The sequence below is a fragment of the Anas platyrhynchos genome, chromosome 5 (assembly GCF_047663525.1).
Source record: "Anas platyrhynchos isolate ZD024472 breed Pekin duck chromosome 5, IASCAAS_PekinDuck_T2T, whole genome shotgun sequence".
NCBI lineage: Eukaryota > Metazoa > Chordata > Aves > Anseriformes > Anatidae > Anas > Anas platyrhynchos.
In genome coordinates this window covers 34267093-34290004 of record NC_092591.1, presented here as the reverse complement: position 1 = coordinate 34290004, position 22912 = coordinate 34267093, and the positions used below count along the sequence as shown (strand labels likewise).

At 37.3% G+C, this 22912-nt stretch overlaps 1 protein-coding gene across 3 annotated transcripts in view; it reads left to right on the top strand.

Moving 5' to 3' along the window:
- LOC101794571 (cytosolic phospholipase A2 epsilon) overlaps nucleotides 1–22912 on the top strand; it is a 37673-nt gene that overhangs the window by 12151 nt on the left and 2610 nt on the right. For all 3 annotated transcript variants that reach the window (XM_027459501.3, XM_038180562.2, XM_072038771.1), the window contains exons 4-21: nucleotides 737–809; nucleotides 4600–4736; nucleotides 5989–6120; nucleotides 7591–7631; nucleotides 8556–8598; nucleotides 9365–9422; nucleotides 9851–10017; nucleotides 10136–10222; nucleotides 11417–11454; nucleotides 13446–13593; nucleotides 14453–14589; nucleotides 15135–15357; nucleotides 16589–16703; nucleotides 17628–17765; nucleotides 18888–18995; nucleotides 20193–20384; nucleotides 21180–21346; nucleotides 22609–22795. In XM_027459501.3, coding sequence (XP_027315302.1) covers nucleotides 737–809; nucleotides 4600–4736; nucleotides 5989–6120; nucleotides 7591–7631; nucleotides 8556–8598; nucleotides 9365–9422; nucleotides 9851–10017; nucleotides 10136–10222; nucleotides 11417–11454; nucleotides 13446–13593; nucleotides 14453–14589; nucleotides 15135–15357; nucleotides 16589–16703; nucleotides 17628–17765; nucleotides 18888–18995; nucleotides 20193–20384; nucleotides 21180–21346; nucleotides 22609–22795 — 2191 coding nt within the window. The remainder of the gene's footprint in view (nucleotides 1–736; nucleotides 810–4599; nucleotides 4737–5988; nucleotides 6121–7590; nucleotides 7632–8555; nucleotides 8599–9364; nucleotides 9423–9850; nucleotides 10018–10135; nucleotides 10223–11416; nucleotides 11455–13445; nucleotides 13594–14452; nucleotides 14590–15134; nucleotides 15358–16588; nucleotides 16704–17627; nucleotides 17766–18887; nucleotides 18996–20192; nucleotides 20385–21179; nucleotides 21347–22608; nucleotides 22796–22912) is intronic.

Genomic DNA, 22912 nt, shown 5'->3' with positions numbered 1-22912 from the left:
GATTATGAGATGGCTGTTCTATGTTTTTGAAGCAGAAGTCAAAAACACCTTTCAGAGCAGTGCTTAGCACCATGCAACAACAGCTGTTCTCCGGAGAGATCTTTTCAATGCAATGGGACTTCATAGGTGGATACTACAGTGATTGTAACTTTGAGGAAGATTATCAGTATTTTAACAACTACATCATGGTGCTCACCAAATCATTTGTTGTATTCAAGAGACTTATTGTAGCTATGTTCTATAGCATTTGCAATCATTTTGCATACAGTCTCATTTGACATGAATATATTCCTTTTTGTTTGCCCTAATGAGCCAACCACCCTCTGAGTGACACAGTATTAAGACAGAATGTATAAAATGTTCAAATAAGGCTTCTTTAATAGCAGAAACTTTCAACAAATAAAAAGAAACTACACCTGGCTTGGAATGCCTTTAAATTTCAAATTGCTGCAGGCTTGGAACAGTTATAGGAAATACCATTTTGTATTTCTCTGTGTTCTTCAAGCCAACCAAGACCGTGGTAAGGCAGGGGGTACCGAGCAGTCTGCTCTAACCCACTACAGTTATCCTTGCACCATGTTTTTACTCTGTGTTGTTGCAGGTTTTCATCTGCAGAACACTGAGAAGGTTGACATAATTTTTACTGACTGTATTATTGTTTTGTAGCACTTGATTAGGTTGCAAATTTTTTTTTTTCTGAAATTTTATTCATACTCTGTTTCCTACCATTCTCCAGATAGAATCATCTCCCTGCTACCTGCTGACTGTGAGGATCATCCGAATGAGAAATCTCCAGCGAGCAGATGCTTGTAAGTATCCCTATTGTTCCTTCAAATAGCTCATTTTCTTGAAAGTTCTTAGGAGATAACTGGACACTGTAAACACAAACGTAAACATCAAAAAAGTAAAGTTGATGGCATCACTAGGATATAAGAACTTCTTTACTGAAAGGGTTGTTAGACATTGGAACAGGCTGCCCAGGGAAGTGGTGGAGTCATCATCCCTGGAGGTCTTTAAAAGACCTTTAGATGTAGAGCTTAGGGATATGGTTTAGTGGGGACTGTTAGTGTTAGGTCAGAGGTTGGACTCGATGATCTTGAGGTCTCTTCCAACCTAGAAATTCTGTGATTCTGTGAAATACATTACTTTGGGATGCCTGCTTATTAGATAACTATAAGAATCAAGATCTATTTTATCCTACAAGGATAAGTGGTTAAATGACAATATGTATTTAGTATGGAAAACAGCATATCCTTCAAAAGAAGGTAAGTGATATGTCAGAGTACAGGCAAAAAGCTTTCTTTTATAACTATAAAGCAACCTTTTGCAAGTATTTCTAAAATAATCCAGTGTTTATTTAAACTAATTGTTATAAACTAGGTCAGTCCTTGTTGCTTCCTGCTGTTTCACGGAATGTTATTTCAGTGGTTTCTGGTTGAAAAGTGAATGCTCTTTTGAGGATAATTACTTTCTCCCAAAGAAAGAAAAAATTCTGACATGTACCGATGAAAAAGACCGTATTCTTATGCCCACCAGTAAATTGGTAGTTTTTCTAATACATTTATAAAAACTGCAATTCATGAATTTAGATGTTCTTCCAATGTCTCTTGTCAGTTTCTAACAAGCAAAAGTGATGCTGAGGGATTGCTAAGTAGACATTGATCAGTGTTGCTGACCCTTGCTGCTGTGCCTGTTCATCCTGTAGCTCAAAGTATACCTCTGTGTGGCTGGTACATATAAAAACTGGAGGAATAGAACAAAACAAAAACCAGCACCAAGCAAGAGAATGAGAGCAAGATCCCCCCTCCAGTACTCTGTGGTTGTCTTGTTTTTCTGCAAGGTGTATCAGAGGACTTCCCTGTGTCACTGCTCTGAGTGGTATATATTACCCATATCTTAGGGTTGTATCATTGGGTCACACTCTCTGCACTTGCACCTTCCTCCCTGTTCATGGCTGTGGCGCATGTGTGATGATGCAATAAAAGAGAAAAGTTTCATCAAGGACTTGTCTAAGCTCTTCTGCATGTCAGCTGACAAGATGAAATCACAAATAACCAGGTTGTAGAAGGGGATTGTGCAAGCAGAACTGAAGCAGTATTTTGAATTAAATGCACAGCTAACTAGTTTACCTGCACCCACTCATATAATTAAAGATTATTTGATATGCTTTGTATCTCAAAGTACAGTTAATATGCAAGAAGGATGAATCACATCAGTAGAACAGAGTACTTTGTAAACCAAGCAGGCATTGATCTCCAGTGATAAACCAAAGTCAAGTAGTAGTCATACAGAATTACATTAAAAACATTTTAAAATCATTATCATTACCTCTGGGTATCGAAAAATGAATGCCTATTTTTGCAATTTCAACATTGTTTGAAGCATTATCTGCATAGGGTTTCCCAGATTAAAAACAAAAAATAAAATAACAGTCCTACAGAATTAAATCAATGCTCCTAAAAAACTTTGAGAGGTCCACCACAGATTAGCTTGTTGCTTCTACTCTGTAGAAAGGTGCAAAAGGCCTATTGCCCAGCAGAAAAATGATTAAGAATTTCTGAATGTGCCCCATCCAAGACAGACATGCTTCCTGGAAATGTATAGACTGAATACTGGAGTTGGACAAGTAGTAGACAATTAAAAGTAATGTTTTAAGACAGAAGGAGGCCAGCCTTAAAATCTAGGCACTAAATCAACTCTGTCTACAAATGAAATAAAGACAAGCAGCTTTCTTTGCAAGAAAAAGGTGCAGATGAGACACTTTGTCCCTCCTTCAGAGAGGTATTTATGTGCATAAGCAAGGCAAAATGTGCAAGGCAGCCAGGCTGGCCAGGCTGACTAGACCAACCCTCACCAGCGAGACATTTAAGATTAGCAGCCAATGTTTTCAATTTTAGCAGTTTCCTAGCATCTTGCTGCAAATATGCATCACCTTTGTGCTGCAGTGGTTCTCTGTTGTCTATTAATGAAGCACTTGATGCTGCTTATTGTTCATCTGCACTCATGGGAATTGTGAAGACCTGGGTATGTCTTCCACAACTGAATGCAAGAAGGATATGCATATGAGTAGAGCAGAAAGCAAAGGGTTATAGTATTCAGACAAAATATCTGAAATGACATCCCTGACAATCACTGTTCCCACTGTCCTCAGTCTGTGAAGCCCACTATGTTGTCTGTGAAGGGGAAAAAGATGCTACTAGGATAATTTCTTTTGCTTCTGCTTGTGGGCTTGAACACAGAGTAGACAGGTAGCCCTTAGTAAACCTTTTTCTTCCCTTTGTGATTTTGTTCTTTAAGAAAAGGAAGAAACCTGAATGTTGAAGGTGGAATTTCCTCTTGACTAGCACAGTTAGCAATAAAGTACAAGGAAGGGGGCTAAGAGAGAAGAGTGGTGGGAAGGTAGAAGTGAGTTAGAGCAGAAGATAATACTCCAGACAGGACAGTTAATCTGCTTTCAGAACCTAATAATACATACATGTATGTGTATGTGTATTTTAGTTCAAGATGAGATATAGAAGGTGGGAAAGACCAGGAGAGGGTTAGGGCATGGCAAATATTTTCTAAGCTAACTTTTCTATCAGAGAAATTTAATTTTTTGACTCTTCAGGAATAAGTTAATTTCTCCACATTTTTTTTAGAAAAATTACAGCAGGTTTTTTTTATTATTATTATTTCTGTGTTATAACATTAAAACAAGTAGAAAAAATAATAAAAATAATAAAATGTCAATTGATGAAGCACAAAACATTATGTAATTTCTCAAGCAATTTCTGAATTTTAATTCTTCATGCTAACATGGAAAGAAAAGCAGGGAGCTTTTTTGAACAAATACACTTTCAACAACATAAAATGGATCCTCCACACAGTTTGATACACAACAAATGGCTGTAGGGAGACATTGCAAAACCTCAAGAACGAGGAAAGAAAAGCAGAAGACAAGAAAAAACTCCTGTTGCAGCCCAGCAAGTTTTTGACTTTCTGCATGAGTAGATATGCAAGCTCTGTTCTCCTGACCTACCTGCAGAGTCCTTACCTGCTGCTGCTGAAGGGTACTCTCCATTTATTATCATCACTTATCTCTCTCAAAAGTTCCTTATCAAAGGACACACATTCTCAGAGTTACTTTTTTCATTATGTATCTGCTCATTTTACTGTTAAGAAATGTCTGTGTGAGAGAATGTTTTGCAGTTCTGAAGGCTTCTTCAGTGTTTTGTATGAACTGTATGAACATACCCTTTGCACAGAGCACATCATATACTTATGTGTAGGTATTTGAGATGTGTTTTAATTTAGGTGACTTTGAGAAATGGGATGGAATATCCTTCACTAACAGGAAACTCTGATCCTGTTTTATATACATCACTGTCATCCATAACTCACATCAGAAAGAACAGAAAACACCTCCTGTTCTAGATCATCTTATTGTCTGTGCTTTTTCCCTTTCAAAAGGGTATCTTGAAAAAGAACTATGTAACCTCAGGTGTTTCTGCCTCTAAATAAATCACACTTAGTGTTGGTACCATAAGGTCACCTTTTCAGTCTCACGCAGCACTGCTTACTTTGCCACATTAACAATGCTCTGTCTCTTTTCCTACTCAGTAAGCCAGGCTGATTGTTACGTGTCGTTGTGGTTGCCTACTGCAACAATTGAGAAGTCCCGCACCAAAACCATAAGAAACTCCAATGACCCAGTGTGGAATGAAACCTTCTACTTCAGGATCCAGAGCCAGGTCAAGGTAAGGAGACGGAGTTGTCTGCTTGAAGCATACTGAAGATGTTTGTGTATGGTGGGTCCTATCTATCCCATGAACCATGCCCAGGAATTGTTTAAGATACAGTATAAGATAAGGGACTGTTCAAATTGTTGATCATTAAAGATGGCTGAGTGCCCATGCCTGGAAACCTTTGATGGCGCTGTTTAAATTGCTTAGAGAGGCATAACCACAGGGTTCAGAGTTAAATTAGTACAGCAAACCTTAGACGTTAAATAAGCAGTAGTGATTCTATAGAGTTTGTTGGAAATGATGTAAACAAGCAGAGGTCTCAGAATTCAGATTTTTTGTAGAACTTCATCCCCACATGGCCTTTTCTTGCAACTAATACACTGTGAAGGGAAAATTCATATCATGCTAAAGCTCGGTGGAACTCATTTGTGCATTAGATCCTACTAATGCACGTATAAGACAAAGGTTTGGTGTGTAACTGGTTTGCCATGCATCTTATGTGCTACTGAACAGTGTGGAAGTGCAACAGCAGAGAGCACCTGCTTCTGAGATTTCTCCCTAGTATATTTTCTGCAAAATGGATAAGTAAGCTTATCCATCTAAACCCTGGTTTACTGAATGTGAACTTGTGGGCAAACACAGCTTCTCCTGTGTCTTGGAAGCACAGTGTCTGTGCCTCATGGACATGCTACACCACACTCCTGGTGTCTCTCGCCTACCCAGGCAGCTTTATGAACCACATTGAATGAATTAAAAGCTGTTCTTTGCTGTTTGAGACCCTATTGGCCTATCCCTGGTGGGACTGTGTTGGAAGCACAGTGTTTGTATTTTCAAGTGCCGATCTACAAAAACTGGCTCTTACGGGAGTATAACATGATGAAAAAATATTTTTTATTCAAGATGTTTTCAGTCTGCATAGCCTTATACAATGTGTATGAATGCTAGCCTAGTGTTACCAGAGGGACAGGGACCGAGCACTTTTTTCAAGTTTTAGGCAAACTAGAGACTCTTACCAGTCAGTGCAAGGTAGATAGAAAATCTGGGAGCTGAATAAGCTGTCATGTAGATATAGCAGATATATTACTCATGTTGGGGCAATTAAGCTGAAATGGGGAAGAATTCATATTCAAATTATAGCATGTTTCTCCCAAGAAAGATGATACTTAATTCCTCAACTTTTGTTCCTACGCACATTCCCAATATTCCTAGAGCCAGTGATGTCCAGACTTTAGAAACTCTAAAACCCCTCTCCTTCTCTTTCCAGAATGTGCTGGAGCTGACAGTGTATGACGAGGATTTTGCTACTCCAGATGACCATCTCCTCTGTGCGCTCTTTGATACTGCTAAACTTCCAATTGATAGAACAGTGCTCCTGTATTTTAAGCCCAGCTCAACGGTGAGACTGTGAGATCAATGCCTGCATGATCGGGCAGAATGGAGTGTAGAGGGCACACTTACCTAAGTTTTCAAGCCTTATCTATAAATTGTAATGTATTTCTGTTTCCTGGCTTATGTGTTGCATTGCTTTGCCCTACTTCCGTGTCTCTGGCAAACCATATTGCAGCTCTTCTCTGTGGTATCTTCCATGAAGAAGTCCTTTTTGGCTACAGCTACTTGTCGGCATTAGTTAATATTCTTGGCACAGCATCCTTGTTTTATTTCCTCTGAATGAACTCAGGGAGTGTTGCACTAATTTGTCACTGATCTAGCAGCTATGTGACTCCATCATTTAAATCAGGTAGGGGTTTAAAATACAGCAACCAAGAAACTAGTGGGGAATTATACAGTGATTCCAAAATCTTGGGGTGAGATTTCTGAATCCAATGTGGTTCACTTGCCCCAATAAGGGGTACTTTAATTGCCATTCAAAATATAAATACAAAAAATGTAGTCATAAATCTGGATTGGAGAACCCCTCCTTGTAGTATTTTTATAAATTGGTAAAGAATATATAACTGAAACAGTGTGATATGTGGGGGAGAGATCTATCTAACTGTGCTATCTCTGAACAATACCAGGGCTGCACAGCTGCTGCAGACTGAACAATCTGTAAAGATTTTTTTTCCAGGTAATTCATAGCCACTGCTGTCTGCTCCTTTGATTGCATCTCCTTTCACATCAAAAGCATGCCAGGCAGGAAATCTGAAGGTGCCCCTGTGTGTACCTCAGCAATGTCCTCTGCTGTGCGCTGCAATGTTAACTCAGCCAGTGATAAGTACTAGTGGATTGTGATTAGTGCTGGTTTGTGGCTGTGAATGACAGATTTACCCATCCATAAAATGGGAAAAAGAGTCTTGATTCGCTTTGAGATCTATGGATAAGATCAGTGAAATATCCTGCAACTTCTTGCTGCCATGGGCAGATTGATTCTGGTAACTAAACTAGGTCACTCACCTACCTCATACTTATCAACACTGCCTTACTGTGTGTTGCACAACTGTGACTGAATCACTCAGTAACACCAGTCTCTGTTTACTACATTAACACGATGGTGGAAAGTGCCTTTAACTTTCAAGCTAATAGCAAGGACAGGTCATTGTGGAGGAACAATGACAGGAACAGGTAGGGGAAAAAGGCTGAATTGAGACAACAGAGCAAGTTGCAAATTCTTTTACTGGAGCAACTTCACAGTATGAGATTAAAATACAGGTTGTTTTGATATATCTTGTAGCAGGAAGATGGTGAAAAAAGAATTGTTAAACTATCTGGTATGAAATGGTTGTCTCAGACCTTCCAGTCTGGTATGTTTATCACAGGCTGTATATTGTATCCAATTACTTCAGTATTGCGTACTGGAGACCCAGTTTTAGACAAGGGAAAAAGCATTACATAGCTACTTCATTTAATTTCTTGTTCTTGTTTCCAGGCCAAGGAGGAGCTAGAGGTTGAATTCAAACTGGAAGCCATGTAAGTGATTGGCTGATTCTTTAAAGAATGAAAAAATCATTAAATGCTAAAACACAGAAACAGCACTAGAAGCCTCACTTTGTGGGATTTCTGTTAAAAAGTGCCAGATTTTTCTTCATTGCTGCAGCCTGCACTGGAGTGAAACACCTGGCTGATCCCACCTTCCAGCTTGTTCTGTATGTAGCTGCTTTCAAAATGCATCTCCCAGCATTGTCTCTTCCATCCCCAACATCAGGCTGTCTTTTGTGGGAAGTTTCAGAAGACTTTCCAAGTGCATGTGCATAAGCTTGTGTGTGCATGCATGTCTATCCATCTTTTCATGCCTGTTTTTGTATCTGCACTGAACAGACTTCTGATGCTGGTTAGGTTTCCTTTGTATCTCAGCCTCCTTTGATTTTTCCTACAAATTCTCTTTCTTCCCTTCTCAATACACCATCAATATTTGATGCTCTAGTGCAGAGCTTTTCCTCCAGCATGATCTGTGTTTTTGTTATTTTTTTTTTTTATTTCTGTAATTCATATCCTCCTTCCCTTCAATTGTATTTGCATACAAGCAAATACATAGAGATGGCCTTCCCTACAAGGGTATGCTGGTTTATTAACGTTACCGATAAAAATATATGTACTCTATGTTCTAGTTACAGGAAGAATTTGACCGCCTAGCTGCAGTTTCCATTTTCATTTTTCATGAGATTGCTCTGCAAAAAAGTAGCCATGATGCAAATCACTCATCTTTGGTATTGGGGCAAGTCCCTTCAGAGCAGTGCTCAGTTCAAGCAAGTGTGGGAAGGAGCTTCTTGTGTAGTTGCTGGGGTCCCTCAGGCAGTCATCCTTCTAAATGGGGGAAAAGAGCAATGCCATGGACAAAGATAAGTGGGCATACGTTTGATCTAAAAATCCATGTTTTTCTTTTTCTTATCCAAGGTCTGGTCCTCATGAAATCATTGCTACCAATGGAGTCATAGTGGTATGTCTTTTTCCTAAGAATTTTTCTGTAACTTTTTCCTTAATACAGAGGAGAAGGAAAAGTGCAGTTAGAGAAACTGTGAACTATAAGATACACAGTATGCCAATTCTTTCTCTTTCACTTGTATCCTATTGTTTTCTGTTTGTCCTCTATTTCAAGATCCCTCTCTTCCCTTCCTCTGGTATGAGTACTGCTTCAAAAATGTACTGCTCTTTATCAAAGCGCAGTCATATGACTGTGAAGCCATTTGCTGATAACCTAACCAGCTCTTTTCCCCCATGGGAGATGAGTCATGCCTGGTGGGTAAGCTCAGCACTAAATAATTAGATTGTGTGAAAGAGAAGCAAATGCCATAAAACAGAACAAACAACAACAACAAACCAAACAAACAAACAAAAAATCCACACCATTAATAGCAATGCTTTTTCAGAAAATGCTTTCTGTTACTGACTCTAGATCTCTCAGCACCACATCTTTTATTTATGGTTTTCCCCATGTAATCTTTTGTACACATGCTAGTATCCTGAAAATGCTCCAGATGTTCTTCTTTGATACCTTCCTCTTTCTTACTGTGCCAAATCATTTTCACTAGAGGATGCTCTACAAGTCTCTCCAAAGCTTTTCCCTCTTTTTAGAGGCTACTAGACAGAAGTCCAGAAAAGACAGGTGATTAGACACTTCAGGCAATTAGACTTTCCTAAAAGCGAACTGATTGACAGCTCTCATTAACAGATGATCTTTCTCACTTATTCTCTGTCTTTTACAGTGTCGTGAACTTTGTTGCTTAGAAGTTGAAGTGAATGAGAAGGAGCAGAAAAAATCAAGTAAGGTTATTACTTTAGTATCTATTTAAAAATAACCACATGCCTACCTGATGAGAGGATGCCTCTGTCCTGTAATGAATGGTGAAACAAATAGTATTTGCATTATTCAGTGTGATTAACACCAAGCAAATCCATTAGGTTGTTATAATCCTCAGTGACTGCATCTCATACTCCCTTAGGTATACACCAATAAGGCCTATTAGAACTGACAAAGTTGATATCCTGGTTGTACCTATCAGGAAGACTATTCAGAGTCCACTTTTTAAGAAAATAGTCCCAGCACTTTTTGCACTCCTTTCAGAATGTCTTCCATTAGACAAAGCTGTGGTCTGATCTCTATACCTCTGCTGTCTGCCTTTAATCAAGACTGCACAATTTACCAGTTAAATCATACTGATGTTACTCATGTGCTTTGTTTGCTTTTTTAGAGAAAGAGCTTTCCCTTACTGTGAAAGGTTCCTTTGAAGGGACACAGGATATCATACTGGGCCCTGATGGAGTGGTCAGCCCATCAGGTCCCACCAAGTTCCACTACATCAAGTATGCAGAGCCAACGCTGGATGTCATGTTGCCAAAGAAGAGGCGCTACCACCCTGTATGTTGGAAATAGCCTTAATATTGAACTGGCCATGAGTCACATTCTAGGAGGTGGGAGGAGGCAAAGAGGGGTAAACCCATGACTGTTTTGGTCCTAAAGCATGTTGTTTTCCCAGTGGACCTGTAGGTTCAGTACAGAAACAGGCTCCCCAGTGCTGATGCTCAATTCGCTGCCCATGGGAAGGAAAACGACAATTGCAGAGGTGAGCATCACTTCCAAGAACAAAAGGTTGCTCAAGTAGAAATCTTTCTTTCTGTGAGCCCCCATAATACTGGTCCACTGGAGTCCCTGTAGATATCTGCTCAGAAGGTTAGAAATATTCTGAATTTTTCTCAGACCTTGAACAAACAGGAGCTCTGTTTCTCTGGTTGTTTTCTCCATGGAAGCAGGTTGTCTCTCCTTTGGTCTCCATTACATGTGATTAGCAGTAGATGCAGCAACCTGCAAGAATTCCAGAAAATATGATTCTTTCACTTCACAGGATTTCTCCGTTTACCCCAAGACTCATGCTTTTACTTAGTGTCCAGATAGAAATTTGCCCCTTGGACACAAATTAGGAAATAGTCTATAAATATGCCTTCAGTAGACCATGTACTTCAAAGGACTGTATATAAAAAGTATATTAAAAAAAAAAAAAAAAAAAAAAATTATATATAGTGTCAGAATTTTCAATAATATGATAATATTGCTCAAAATAAACATGTATAATTTTGACTGAAATGAACAGAAGAAAATATTAAGAAATAGAAATAAGAAATATAATAAGAAATAGATCCTTTCTTATAAAATAATGTATTTCCTCTAAGGAACACCTACATATATCCATATTATATGGAAAGTCTCATCCAAATACTAACCGTTAGGCTGTGAAGAAGTCGAACTTCAGATTTTAGTGCCATAAAAACATCCCCTCAGAATGGAACACCTTTTGTCAGCTAATCAACAATATGAAGGTTGTAATAAGGATTTTAAGGCAGGGTGAAATCTTGGCAGTAGTGAGTGCAGAACTGCAGTCTCTTCACTGCAGGACTGGGCAGGATGTCAAAGATTTGCTGTTTGTTACAGCATAAAGAATGGGAAGCACACAACAGTGGTATTTCAGGATGCTGCAAAAAGCTCTTGAATAACACACAAAATGGGACCTACTACATAAGCATCGTGATCCTTTGCACCAAGATTTTTAATGTTTGTTTTTTTTTTTTGTGGCCTGTAAGAATTTGGGATCTATGTGTAGGAATGTTCCACCGAGGATAAATGAATGAGTATGGGAGTATATATCTTAGACATACAACTTTATCATTGTCAGACATTGTTGGGGTAAGCTCTGACCCCAGGAGAGAAGGGAGAAAAAATAAAAGGAAAAATAAAATAAAAATATACTATTCTTGTTTTTCAGGAGAAAAGATTTGATTTGAATGTGAAAGCAGAAAGATGGTAAGGGATCTTCTGTTCCTAAAGGTTTGAGCTGTTGATTTTCACTTTGTTTTAAGCACGTGGAAATGACACAAGCAGACATCCTCAGTGTGAAAACTAGAATGTACTTTTAAGAAAACATAAAACACACATGTAGTATATTATATATAATTAGTTTTAGGAGACTTTGACTTTTATAAATAAATGTTGATTAACATGTATTTATTTTAGCATTATTACTTAGTCTCTGACCACAGGTTGTTTTTGATCAATTTCCATCTCTGAAATTCAGAAAAAGAACAAAATTCAATAACGCAAACAAAAAACAGAATTTTAAACTTGATCAGAAATTATGAATAACAATAAATTATAAACATTGTTTTTCTAACTGTTGGTATTCAGTAACAGTGAACCTTGTATTCTGTAAAGTCCTGCTATTCTGTATATTGAGCAGAAACTAAGGTAGACAATAAGGCTAGTGATTTGACTTCTATAGACACGTTCATTAATACCCAGCAGTAAACATGAAGTTTCATTTTATCCATAGCTATATGTAACAGACAGGACTGGGCAAGTTGGTCTTTTCAGTTTTCGTTTTGTGCCTGTCTATGAAATAAAAGAGAAAGATTATTTAATTTTGAATTAAAAAAGAATTTCCTATCATTTCATTCAGAAAGGCAAGTAGTCAATGACAAGAAAAACGGTGTTACTCCAGGACAGGAAAAAAAAAAATCCATCTATTTATTTCACATTCTGACAACTTTAAAAGTGTTTTGTTTATATCCTGATATCCAATAGAAACAAACTTTTGCAGCTCCACCTAACTCAGTTCTCTTTGCGTGTGCTCAATTTACAAATATAGTTGTAATCATCTGGCTGGTTTTATCTAAATCTGATGGAGGAAAAATCTCATAAATAAATTTCATTACTAGCTTCAGTTAAATTATGGACTCAGTAGAAGAGAAAAGTTCTGTCACTGAAAGTAAGATCAAAATCCTGTTATTTTACAGTCTCTGTCCATGGCTAGCTAGCCAGCCAGAAAGTCCATAGGTAGCTCTGGCCTTGATACACTATGGCAGGTCTCTTGCCCATTGCTGAAGTGTTGTAGGACAGGAGTCAGGTTAGTGAGCAGAAGAGCATAAATGCTCAAACAGGGGAATATATTAAAACAGTGAGTTATTAGGAATGACTTATTAAATTTCAGATTTTATGACAATAAATCTTTTATCAGAAGAACATTGTGCTTTCTGATTTTGGGGTAAAGCTTGTCATGAAATACAGGTGGCAGCACTGACCCGTGAGACACCTTGTGCAAGTGCAGACAGACCAGAACAGCAGGGTTGTGATCCTGCCGCACTAAATTCGGTGACAAATCTCCATCCATCCAGTGGCTGGATGTCACCAAGGTCATCCTTCCAGAGACGGCAGGGCAGGGTTACCTGGTCACCTGCACCTCATAGATACATATATATATATATATATATATATATATATATTTTTTTTTTTTTCTGCAGCCATGCTCACCGCTAGAGGGGGATGCATTCCCACTTGAGTTGCTCAAAACGGGACACTTCCTTCAAGTTGGAAATGCCAACATTTGCAAATTTTATTTTAGATTTAGAATGAGAAAACATACGTTGGAATAAAAGTAGATGTCACAGAAGTACATGTCATAAAAGTACATATCAGTACACTTACTTTGGAACGTTTGCACAGATTTTTGAAATTTGTGGTCCTTTTAGTTTTCAAATGTTCATTTGAATATTTTGTTTCATTTTAAATTGCTGTGCCTTATTTCTTCATTAGTTGTTACTAATGGGATATAATGCTACTGGTTAAGCTTACTTGAAATATGTTTTTATACTTTTAAAAATAGTGAGAATATTGTCTTTCTCCTGTCACATTGCATAACCCTGTGTGAAGGGAAGGGCACTGTAGAGAGTCTTTGGTCTAAATCCTAAGATTGGTCTGTGTGTGTTAACATGTGAAATATATATCTGTTTTTACCTTAGTAATTGCTCGTGCCGCCAAGATCTGGACATGCGCTTTGGGTTTGACTTATGTTCAGATGAGATGGCTTTCCTGTACAAAAGGAAGAAATATGTAGCAAGTGCCATGAAAAATGTTTTTCACCTACAACAGGATCTGCAGGATCATGAAGTATGTTGGGGTGGGTGCAGGGGGGGAAGGGGGGGAATTTGCATTGCTAGTGCCTTTGTGTTCCTTTCTAGATAAGTGGTCAGCAAAACAGGCTGCATGTGTTTGTTGTTTTCTGCATGTGCCTTTTGCTGCCAAGTTCTGTTATTTTGAGAAACACTGGTTGCAGTAGTCGTATCCTATATGACTCCCAAATTTGTCAGATCTGCGGTGCGTTCATTCCTTCCATCCTATTCTATAGCTGGCTTTGTTCAGAAATACAGTGTGCATGTTAAATACATCACATAACAAAGATTTATTCTATTGTTCAAATTTCATCATTTTGTGAGAATTTAGAATAAGCATTTCCATTGAATGCATTTTATAATATCTTTTATTGCAATTTTTAAATTCCTCAAAGTAAATATCCTGTGTTTTAAAGGAACTTCATGATACTGATGAGTAACAACATTGATGAAGGTAGTTTAGCAACACTGTGTGAACTGGGTGTATTTCTTGGTGGGGCTGGCATGTGAATTTTTGAACAGCAGTAGTAGGTGCATGATACAGAACAAAGTGGCAAAGGAATGGAAAATATAGAGAAAATATATTGTTGCCTCCACAGCAGGGTTTTATCTTGTTCCTCTGAGTCCTCACTTTCCCTAAACTAGAGATGACCAAAAACACAGGTTTGGGTTAATCTCTAATCCCTTGTTTATCCAAAGGGAAGCAGCAGTAGTAGTCGTTGCCATTTTGGAGCCCTTCCTTCCTGAAAGAAACCTGCACCATGATATCAGGACCCAGGCTGGGTACAGTGGCCGGACCCCATGGCAGTCCATTGAGTGCCATCAGTGTAAATGTCCCATCTTTCTCTGTCCAACAGGTCCCTGTTGTAGCTATCATCACGACAGGTGGTGGGCTGAAGTCAATGACAGGACTATATGGCAGTCTCATGGGACTCAAGAAATTAAATCTCCTGGATTGTGTAACATACATCAGTGGGCTGTCTGGCACCACGTGGTAAGGACAGTTTGTGCAGGGCAATGGACTAAGCTCTTTGGGGGTGATGCTCCTGCAGGGATGTACCATCATAGGGTTGCTGGAAACTGCCAAAGAGTCTGCTACACATAATCAGTACCTCCTCCAAAAATAATGGTTCAGTCTTTTTTCATCTTAAAACAATTTTTAGGCCCTCGGAGGATACAGAAAAAAAGAGACAGCTACTGATGTGAACTGATTTATGATTCTTGAAAACAAGCAAAAATAATTATAATTTTCTGCCTAATTTTTGCTTCAAGTTTATATCTGGCAATTGGTTTGCTAATGGTGCTGCCAAGTTTGTTTGTTTGTTTTTTTAAAAAAAAAAATCAAAAATGTTAATAAGTGTGTGCCATATCTTTCAGGGCCATCTCTAAAAGAACCATAGAAAATTTGGAGAGCTCAATCTGCTGAATGGAACAGCAAAAATAAAGCTGTATGAACATAAATGAATACCTAAAATTCAGAAAATTTGAACTCTTCTTTTGCTCCTTTTAGTTTTTGTTTTCTGTGTTGTCTTTGTCCAGGACTATGGCCAATTTATACAGAGATGCCTACTGGTCTCAGAAGGATCTTGACTCGCATATTGCTGAAGCACAGAAACAAGCAACCAAATGTAAGATGGGCTGCTTTTCTATGGATCGCATGAAGTATTACAATAAGCAGCTATGTCAGCGGAAAGAAGAAGGATACAGGACATCATTTATAGATCTTTGGGGACTCATGATTGAATACTTACTAAATGATGGGGTATGATGTCTATCCCTTTTCTTAGAGAACAACATATTTTATTTTATTTTATTTTATTTTATTTTATTTTATTTTATTTTATTTTATTTTATTTTATTTTATTTTATTTTATTTTATTTTATTTTATTTTATTTTATTTTATTTTATTTTATTTTATTTTATTTTATTTTATTTTATTTTATTTTATTTTATTTTATTTTATTTTATTTTATTTTATTTTATTTTATTTTATTTTATTTTATTTTATTTTATTTTATTTTATTTTATTTTATTTTATTTTATTTTATTTTATTTTATTTTATTTTATTTTATTTTATTTTATTTTATTTTATTTTATTTTATTTTATTTTATTTTATTTTATTTTATTTTATTTTATTTTATTTTATTTTATTTTATTTTATTTTATTTTATTTTATTTTATTTTATTTTATTTTATTTTATTTTATTTTATTTTATTTTATTTTATTTTATTTTATTTTATTTTATTTTATTTTATTTTATTTTATTTTATTTTATTTTATTTTATTTTATTTTATTTTATTTTATTTTATTTTATTTTATTTTATTTTATTTTATTTTATTTTATTTTATTTTATTTTATTTTATTTTATTTTATTTTATTTTATTTTATTTTATTTTATTTTATTTTATTTTATTTTATTTTATTTTATTTTATTTTATTTTATTTTATTTTATTTTATTTTATTTTATTTTATTTTATTTTATTTTATTTTATTTTATTTTATTTTATTTTATTTTATTTTATTTTATTTTATTTTATTTTATTTTATTTTATTTTATTTTATTTTATTTTATTTTATTTTATTTTATTTTATTTTATTTTATTTTATTTTATTTTATTTTATTTTATTTTATTTTATTTTATTTTATTTTATTTTATTTTATTTTATTTTAATAAATAGAGAGAAAATTAGCCTGTCAGTTGAGAGGACTTAACTCAAAACAGAGTGGAGTTGTCCATGTCAACAAATGCTCAATTTTTTTTATTTTCTTCAGTAGTCTGCCTAAGGAGAAATGCATCCTACATATCAATAAATTAGGTTGTGAATGCAGCCACTTGGAAAGTGCCAGTAGACTCTGACTAGTGTTGAAATAAAATCAGAGGTGGTCTCAGGCAAGCCTGCCTGAAGTGCAGATTACCCATACAGAAAGATTTAGAGATGTATCGTTTCCACCTCTCCTCACAAAACCATTTTTCTTCAAAACCAGAAAGACCCCCACAAACTTTCAGAGCAGAGAGAAGCACTGTGTGATGGCCAGAACCCACTGCCCATCTATGTGTCAGTCTGCGTCCGGGACAACTACAGCACTCAGGATTTCAAAGGTAAGGGTGATGTTTCGGATCCCATGGGGTTAAAACGGGCAACATGATTCCTATGATTTGATTTGCTCTTCTCTGCTTGCTAACACTTAGAGACAACAGCCCCGGTCTGTCCAGTGATATTTTAAATATGAAGAAAAACCAGTTAGTTATGACAAAGATTGGGAAAGCAGCTGATCTACTCCCAATTTTGTCTTTTTCTTCGCTTGTTTTTATGTTTGTTTTGTTGTTGTTGTTGTTTGTTTGTTTGTTTGTTTTGTTTTGTGAGGAGAAGAAAATCAGATTAAATTTTCATGTTTAAGGTGAAAAAAAATGACTCACTTCTGAAGAGAAAGGAAATTATAGCCTATGATCCTTCTGTACCAGACTTTGCTTGCACTGCAGTTATATCAGACAATAGCATCTTATTTGTAGAGGACATCTGAGAAGGTCAATGACTAGTTCTGTGTTCCTTACTACAATACATAAAGAGCATAACTGGTCATATAAAGCAAAACCATTCTTGAAGAGTTGGGTACCTGTCTTAGTACATACTTGAATTATTCAAGGGAGAGAAATGTATCCTATTCTGTTAACTGTCTTGGTAACTGTGGAGGTACTTTCACTGTGGTATATGCAAGGGCATCATGACTGGTGCAAGCATGTGAGGTGTTTTAGAGCTGGAGCCTTGCCACGTACCCCATATGTGCCCTGTCCCACTGGCACCACCGTCACTGGCCAGACTGCTCATACTTTCTTGCGACTGAGGAAACCCCATTGCCACCATGTCTGAGCTCAGCTGCCTGGTTTGGAAGGTGGTTGTTCATAAGCAAGGCTTTGCAAAGACAGCAGAGCAAACAGATGTCAGGCTGGGTTTTGTCCTAGCAGCGTCATACCAAGCAGAGAGACTGGAAGAGCTCACATTGTCCCTTTGTGGCTGTATTGCAGAGTGGGTAGAGTTCACCCCTTACGAGGTGGGGTTGCTGAAGTACGGTGCATTCATCCCTGCAGAGAATTTTGGAAGTGAGTTCTTCATGGGACGCATGTTAAAAAAACTCCCTGAATCCCGGATCTGCTATCTTCAAGGTGATATATTGCATTGTCCTGGCACAGAGGCACTTGGGGGATGGAAACTGAAGATGTGGAGGAGTGTGTCCAATGCTGTTAACCAGACTGTGGATGTTTCTGGTCAAACATACTTACTGCTGCTGTGCTATCACATGCTGGGAGATGGGGTTGTATTGTAGTTTATCCAAAAGACTACAGTAAAAGATCTCTCATCCTTTTTAAGTTTCTTATCACTGTCAAGGTATGCTTAATCTTTTAAACATTATCTTATAGATGAGATGGATGAAACCCCTTAATTCTTCCATTGTAAGGCATGTTTCCCACTTCTTTTCTACTCTTCTGATTCCTTTCTGAATGCACTCCAATCTGTGAACATTTTGATGCTGCAGGAAACATGCAGCTGTGCTTCTACTGTGAAGTATAACTTCAGTCCAATGTAGGGAATCTAATCTACTGAAAATGCAAGGTGTTTGGGGTTAAAGATGAAACCAGAAGCAAAAGGTGTCTGAATCCCTTTCATCAATGCCTGAGTTGTACTGATGGGTTGTATGAAAAAGCAATAAAGTTGCTTTGCCAAGGAGTTAGGATGGAGTAGTCAGAATCACAAATAAACCAACAGATGAACACATAGCAGTGCAAGTTTTTGGTTTCAGTCATCTCTTCTCACACTCTTGCTGCTTATAAACTCCTCAGTTTCAGTACACATGATGTGGTATTAAATAGCCAGCAGCCCCAGGGGATATTGTTAAAATACTACCTCTCTGGTTGGCCCTTTTTACCTGGGCCACTACTGGGAAATTCATTTGCCAAATACTGTGTATGTATGCATTACCCAAGTTCTTATTTTGCTCCTTGAATGACTGGGTTTTGCTCCTAGGCCTCTCTTCCACTTTCATCTTCCTTTACTGTGCAGCAGAGCCATGCAGTAGATGAGGCACAAAACTGACAGCAGTATGAACTGAAGTCTTCAGTTAGAGATGATGCAGTAGAAAATTTAGATAAATTTAACAGCCCAAAAGTTCAGAAATACTTGAATTATGGGGAAAAAAAAAAAAAAAAGGAATCCAGAAGATCAAAAGAGAAGGAAAAAGGCAGTTTCTTCTTAAATCGTATCCTTATATTCAGTAATTCTGTTTACAGGTATGTGGAGCAGTATATTTTCTGTGAACCTATTGCAAATCTGGGGACTGTCCCACAGTTCAGAAGACTTCTGGAAGAGATGGACCCAGGACAGAATAGATGAAGTTGGTGAGAAATTTTTAGACCTTCCATTTATGGTGACTTAGTCTTTTTGATGTCTTTTGACATCATCCTTTCACCTAGTTTGAAGACAGCGAACTTGTATCCTACTACAAGAAAGCGACTTCCCCTCACATCATAAAGCCTGAAAGAAAGAGAGTAATCAGAGAAATGCTGCTGTAATTATTAAAATGCTACCGACTGAAATTCTGTTTTTAAGAAGAAGCTTTACAGGGGTTACACATTTCACAGGAAATGTTTTGGCATTTCCCATTCTCACTCAGCCATACAGAACCAAGAATTGGTGGCAAAGAATAAAGTTATTTTTACTGCCTGTGCAGGGAATAAGCCTGAATATCAAATGGCTAATCAATATTTCCTGAATTTAGATTTTATTACTCAGTACAGTAACTATTGCATTATTGCAGGATTCATTGTAGCACAAAAATAAACGAGGCCCAGAGGGTATTTTCTGAAGCAATACAGAAACCATAGTTTTATTGCTAAATAATTTAACATGATGGCAGCTATAATTACAGACATCCTTAAAACAAAGAAATATATCTGTGCAGTGAGAAAAACTGCCAAGTCTCTCCTGTTGCACTGTCAGCCAACTGGTCTGGCAAAGTAGGCTGTGATTTCGAGAAACCACACCCAGTGCCATTTCTGCTTTTCACCCACATATGCTTCCATGTAGACACCTTGGAAACTTCCTGTAGTTTCTAAATCTGTATGGATTTCTTAGGCCTTCCTGAAATGCTTTTATTCTCCCGGCTAAGCATGTGCTCACGTAGCTGTGGGTGATTATCTGGTAGAAGCTGTCCACCATTGATACAGACCCCATGGTGCCCTTTTGTTGCCCTTCTGACTGAGTGGGGTATGTGCTTCAGTCCCGTTTTCTCCATGCTTGCCTCTGTTTCATGGTATCTTCCCATGTGATGTGCAACCTTCCTTCTGACTAGAAATTCTCTGAATTGCTTAGTTCCCTCAAAGTGTAGGTTTTCCAGAACTGAAGACTGCTTTTGATTAATTGTCTTTAGCCCAGAATTCAAGACCATCTGCAGAGCTTTGTCTAGCAGCCGCTCTTCTGCTCCAGAGTGTTAGTGAGCCATCTCAGAAGAAACCCCAAGATCTATTGCACATCAGGCCAACCAGAGGTGAAATGAATTAATCAGTCATTCATCCTTGCTTTCTCTCCTGCTCCAGATGAAGACCCAGTATTGCCTACAAGGCCTCATGAACTAAGGACTCGCATGTACACTCCTCCTGGGCCCCTGTCCAGTGCTCTTCGGGGTGCTTTAACTGACCGCTTTTCAGTTGCCCAGCATCACAATTTCCTGAGGGGCTATCAGCTGCATAACAACTACCTTGAGAATGAGCACTTCTGCCGATGGAAAGGTAATAGGAACACATATTTAAGGTGTATCATATCCAGGTGATTTTGGGGTTGAATTTAGGAAAGAAACCCAACAGACTTGAGATGGAAGAAAAAAAACCACACTCTTTCAAAAGTGCCTGTTGTTTGTTTGTTTGTTTGTTTGTTTCTGGATGGAGAGAAAAGACTAAAAGTTGTCAAATATTTAAGTTTGGTTTTAAATATTAGTGTATGTTTATGCGGTTTAGCTGAGATGTCTGTGGCCCAGATTGAGTGGGCAGACTTGCTGCTGACAGAACCATATTTAAGGTAGGAAAGAGCAAAGAGAACAAGGGAGACATCTTAATTCAGCAAGGCTGTGCCTCTATCTTCAGATGCAACTGGAATATCACAGAATATATGATGTATGAGAGAAAGCCTGAAAGGAGTGGGACTTTGTAGTCCAAAGGACAGTGGAACAAGGGGGAAACATAAACCTATATGTAAAAAAGGACAAGGATATTTTGTACTTCATATCAATGATGGATGAAACATGAAACAATGTTTGAAATGAAGCTAGAAAGATTTAGTTTAAAGATCAGATACTGTTTATGGATGCTAATGAGTATGGCATATTACTGGAATAACTTGGTTGGAAGATCAATATAGAAGATTTTTAAGAACAATAATTTGGGTGGCATTTTGAAGTCCCTCCCATGCCTATATGACATTCCTGTATTATGACAATGAAATTAAACCAGGTCTGTGAGATGGTCAGATCCACCTTGCATTTTTTCTCTGTCAAAATACCAACATATCATTTCTTATATTCCATTTAGACACTGTGTTAGACTCACGTCCCAACCAGCTGATGCAAAATCCCAATCTCCTGGGTATGATAGATGCTGGATTTTTCATCAACACCAGCAGTCCACCACTTTTAAGGCCACAGAGGGAAGTGGATGTCATCATATATTTAAGTTATACTACTGGATCACATACAACGGTGAGGAGGATCTTGTTACAGTGTGTTGTCTCTCCTTTTGCTTGTCTGTAGCACCGAGAACTACTAGTTATTTCAATTGTTCAGTTTTTAATTACTGTATCCCCGTCTTCAAATGCTAGAGGAGGTTATTGATTTCTTTTTCAATGGAAGGAGAAATTAATCTGCTAAATTCTCTAAATCCTCATTTCAGACTCTTTGATGTCAGTCATTCCTTTAAATAGATCCCTCTTCAGATTATCTTGCTATTAGGAGCCATGGCTTAGAGAAGGACTATGGACATGGACATAGGAGCCATGGACACCAGAGAAGGACTTTTTGATGGAACTGTTCTTCCAGGGTTATGTTTTTGACTGTAATAATTCTTTCCTATTTCTTCCTGCTTCTCCTGGAATCTCTCTCACTGACTTATGAATGTACTGAATTATTCAAGAGGACATCAGCACAGTCTCTTCCAGAATGATGGGAAGAACCTCTAAAGATTTATGCTGTATTGGGCAGATTTCCAGATCCTGCACAGGAATATGCGTAAAAATAAGGAGCAATTTCTTTTAACTTAAAATAGAATACAAAAGGGGCTAAGTGGACAGTCAAGGGCAGATGTTATTTCTGGGCTGGGAAATAAGGTGTCACTAGGAAAATTAAATTACAGGCATCTTCCTGCAGAAATTCCAGTTTCTTAGAGATAAAACTAATTAGCTGTCTACAAAGCCTTCCAGAAAAAGAGTTTGGGTATTTACACCTCAAAAACTGAGTTTTGTTAGAAATTTAGTATTATTTATTATTTAGGCACTGTATAGCCTAGTACTTCAGAATTTCTCAGTAAAACACTAATCTAAAGGAACACTGCTATAATGCCTGCACAGACACTGATATAATTGCACATTCGATCTTTGTTATCTCCTGGCTTCTAAGCATGTAGTAAGATACCTTAAATGTTTTCTTACTGTGGCTCATTTTTCTGATTAATTCTATGCAGTGGGATTTTTCACTTGCTAACACTACATGATTTTACTCTAAGCTTCTAACTTTTTATGTTTTTACAAAGCAGCATCCTGCATGAATTCTCTAACTCTGAAATTGTGTTTACAGCTTGTGATTAGTATTTTGGTTACAGTACGTGGTATTTCTGTGTATAGCAACCCTTCATAAGAAGGAACCCACTCTCTGGATTTAATCTCTAAACCTGAATGGTAAATAACTAGTTTTGGACTTCAGGACATCCAAGCTGAATTTTAATGCTGATCATATCTGTGGTACTCTAGTCTCTAGATAAGGCGTGCAAATACTACTCGGAGCAGAATATCCCATTCCCCAGAATTTCTTTGAGTGATGAAGATAAGAAAAATCTAAAGGAGTGCTATATCTTCCAAGATTCAGATATGCCAAGATGTCCCATTGTGATTTTTCTTCCACTTGTGAATGATACTTTCCGAGAGTACAAAGCACCTGGTAAGTTAAAAGTGGTGGCAAAATATTAAATAAACAACAATGCTACCCACTTCCCTGACTCAGAAAGAGCCTTATTTCCCTGCTGCTGGCTGTCTTTTCAGCTGGTTTCATCAGGGA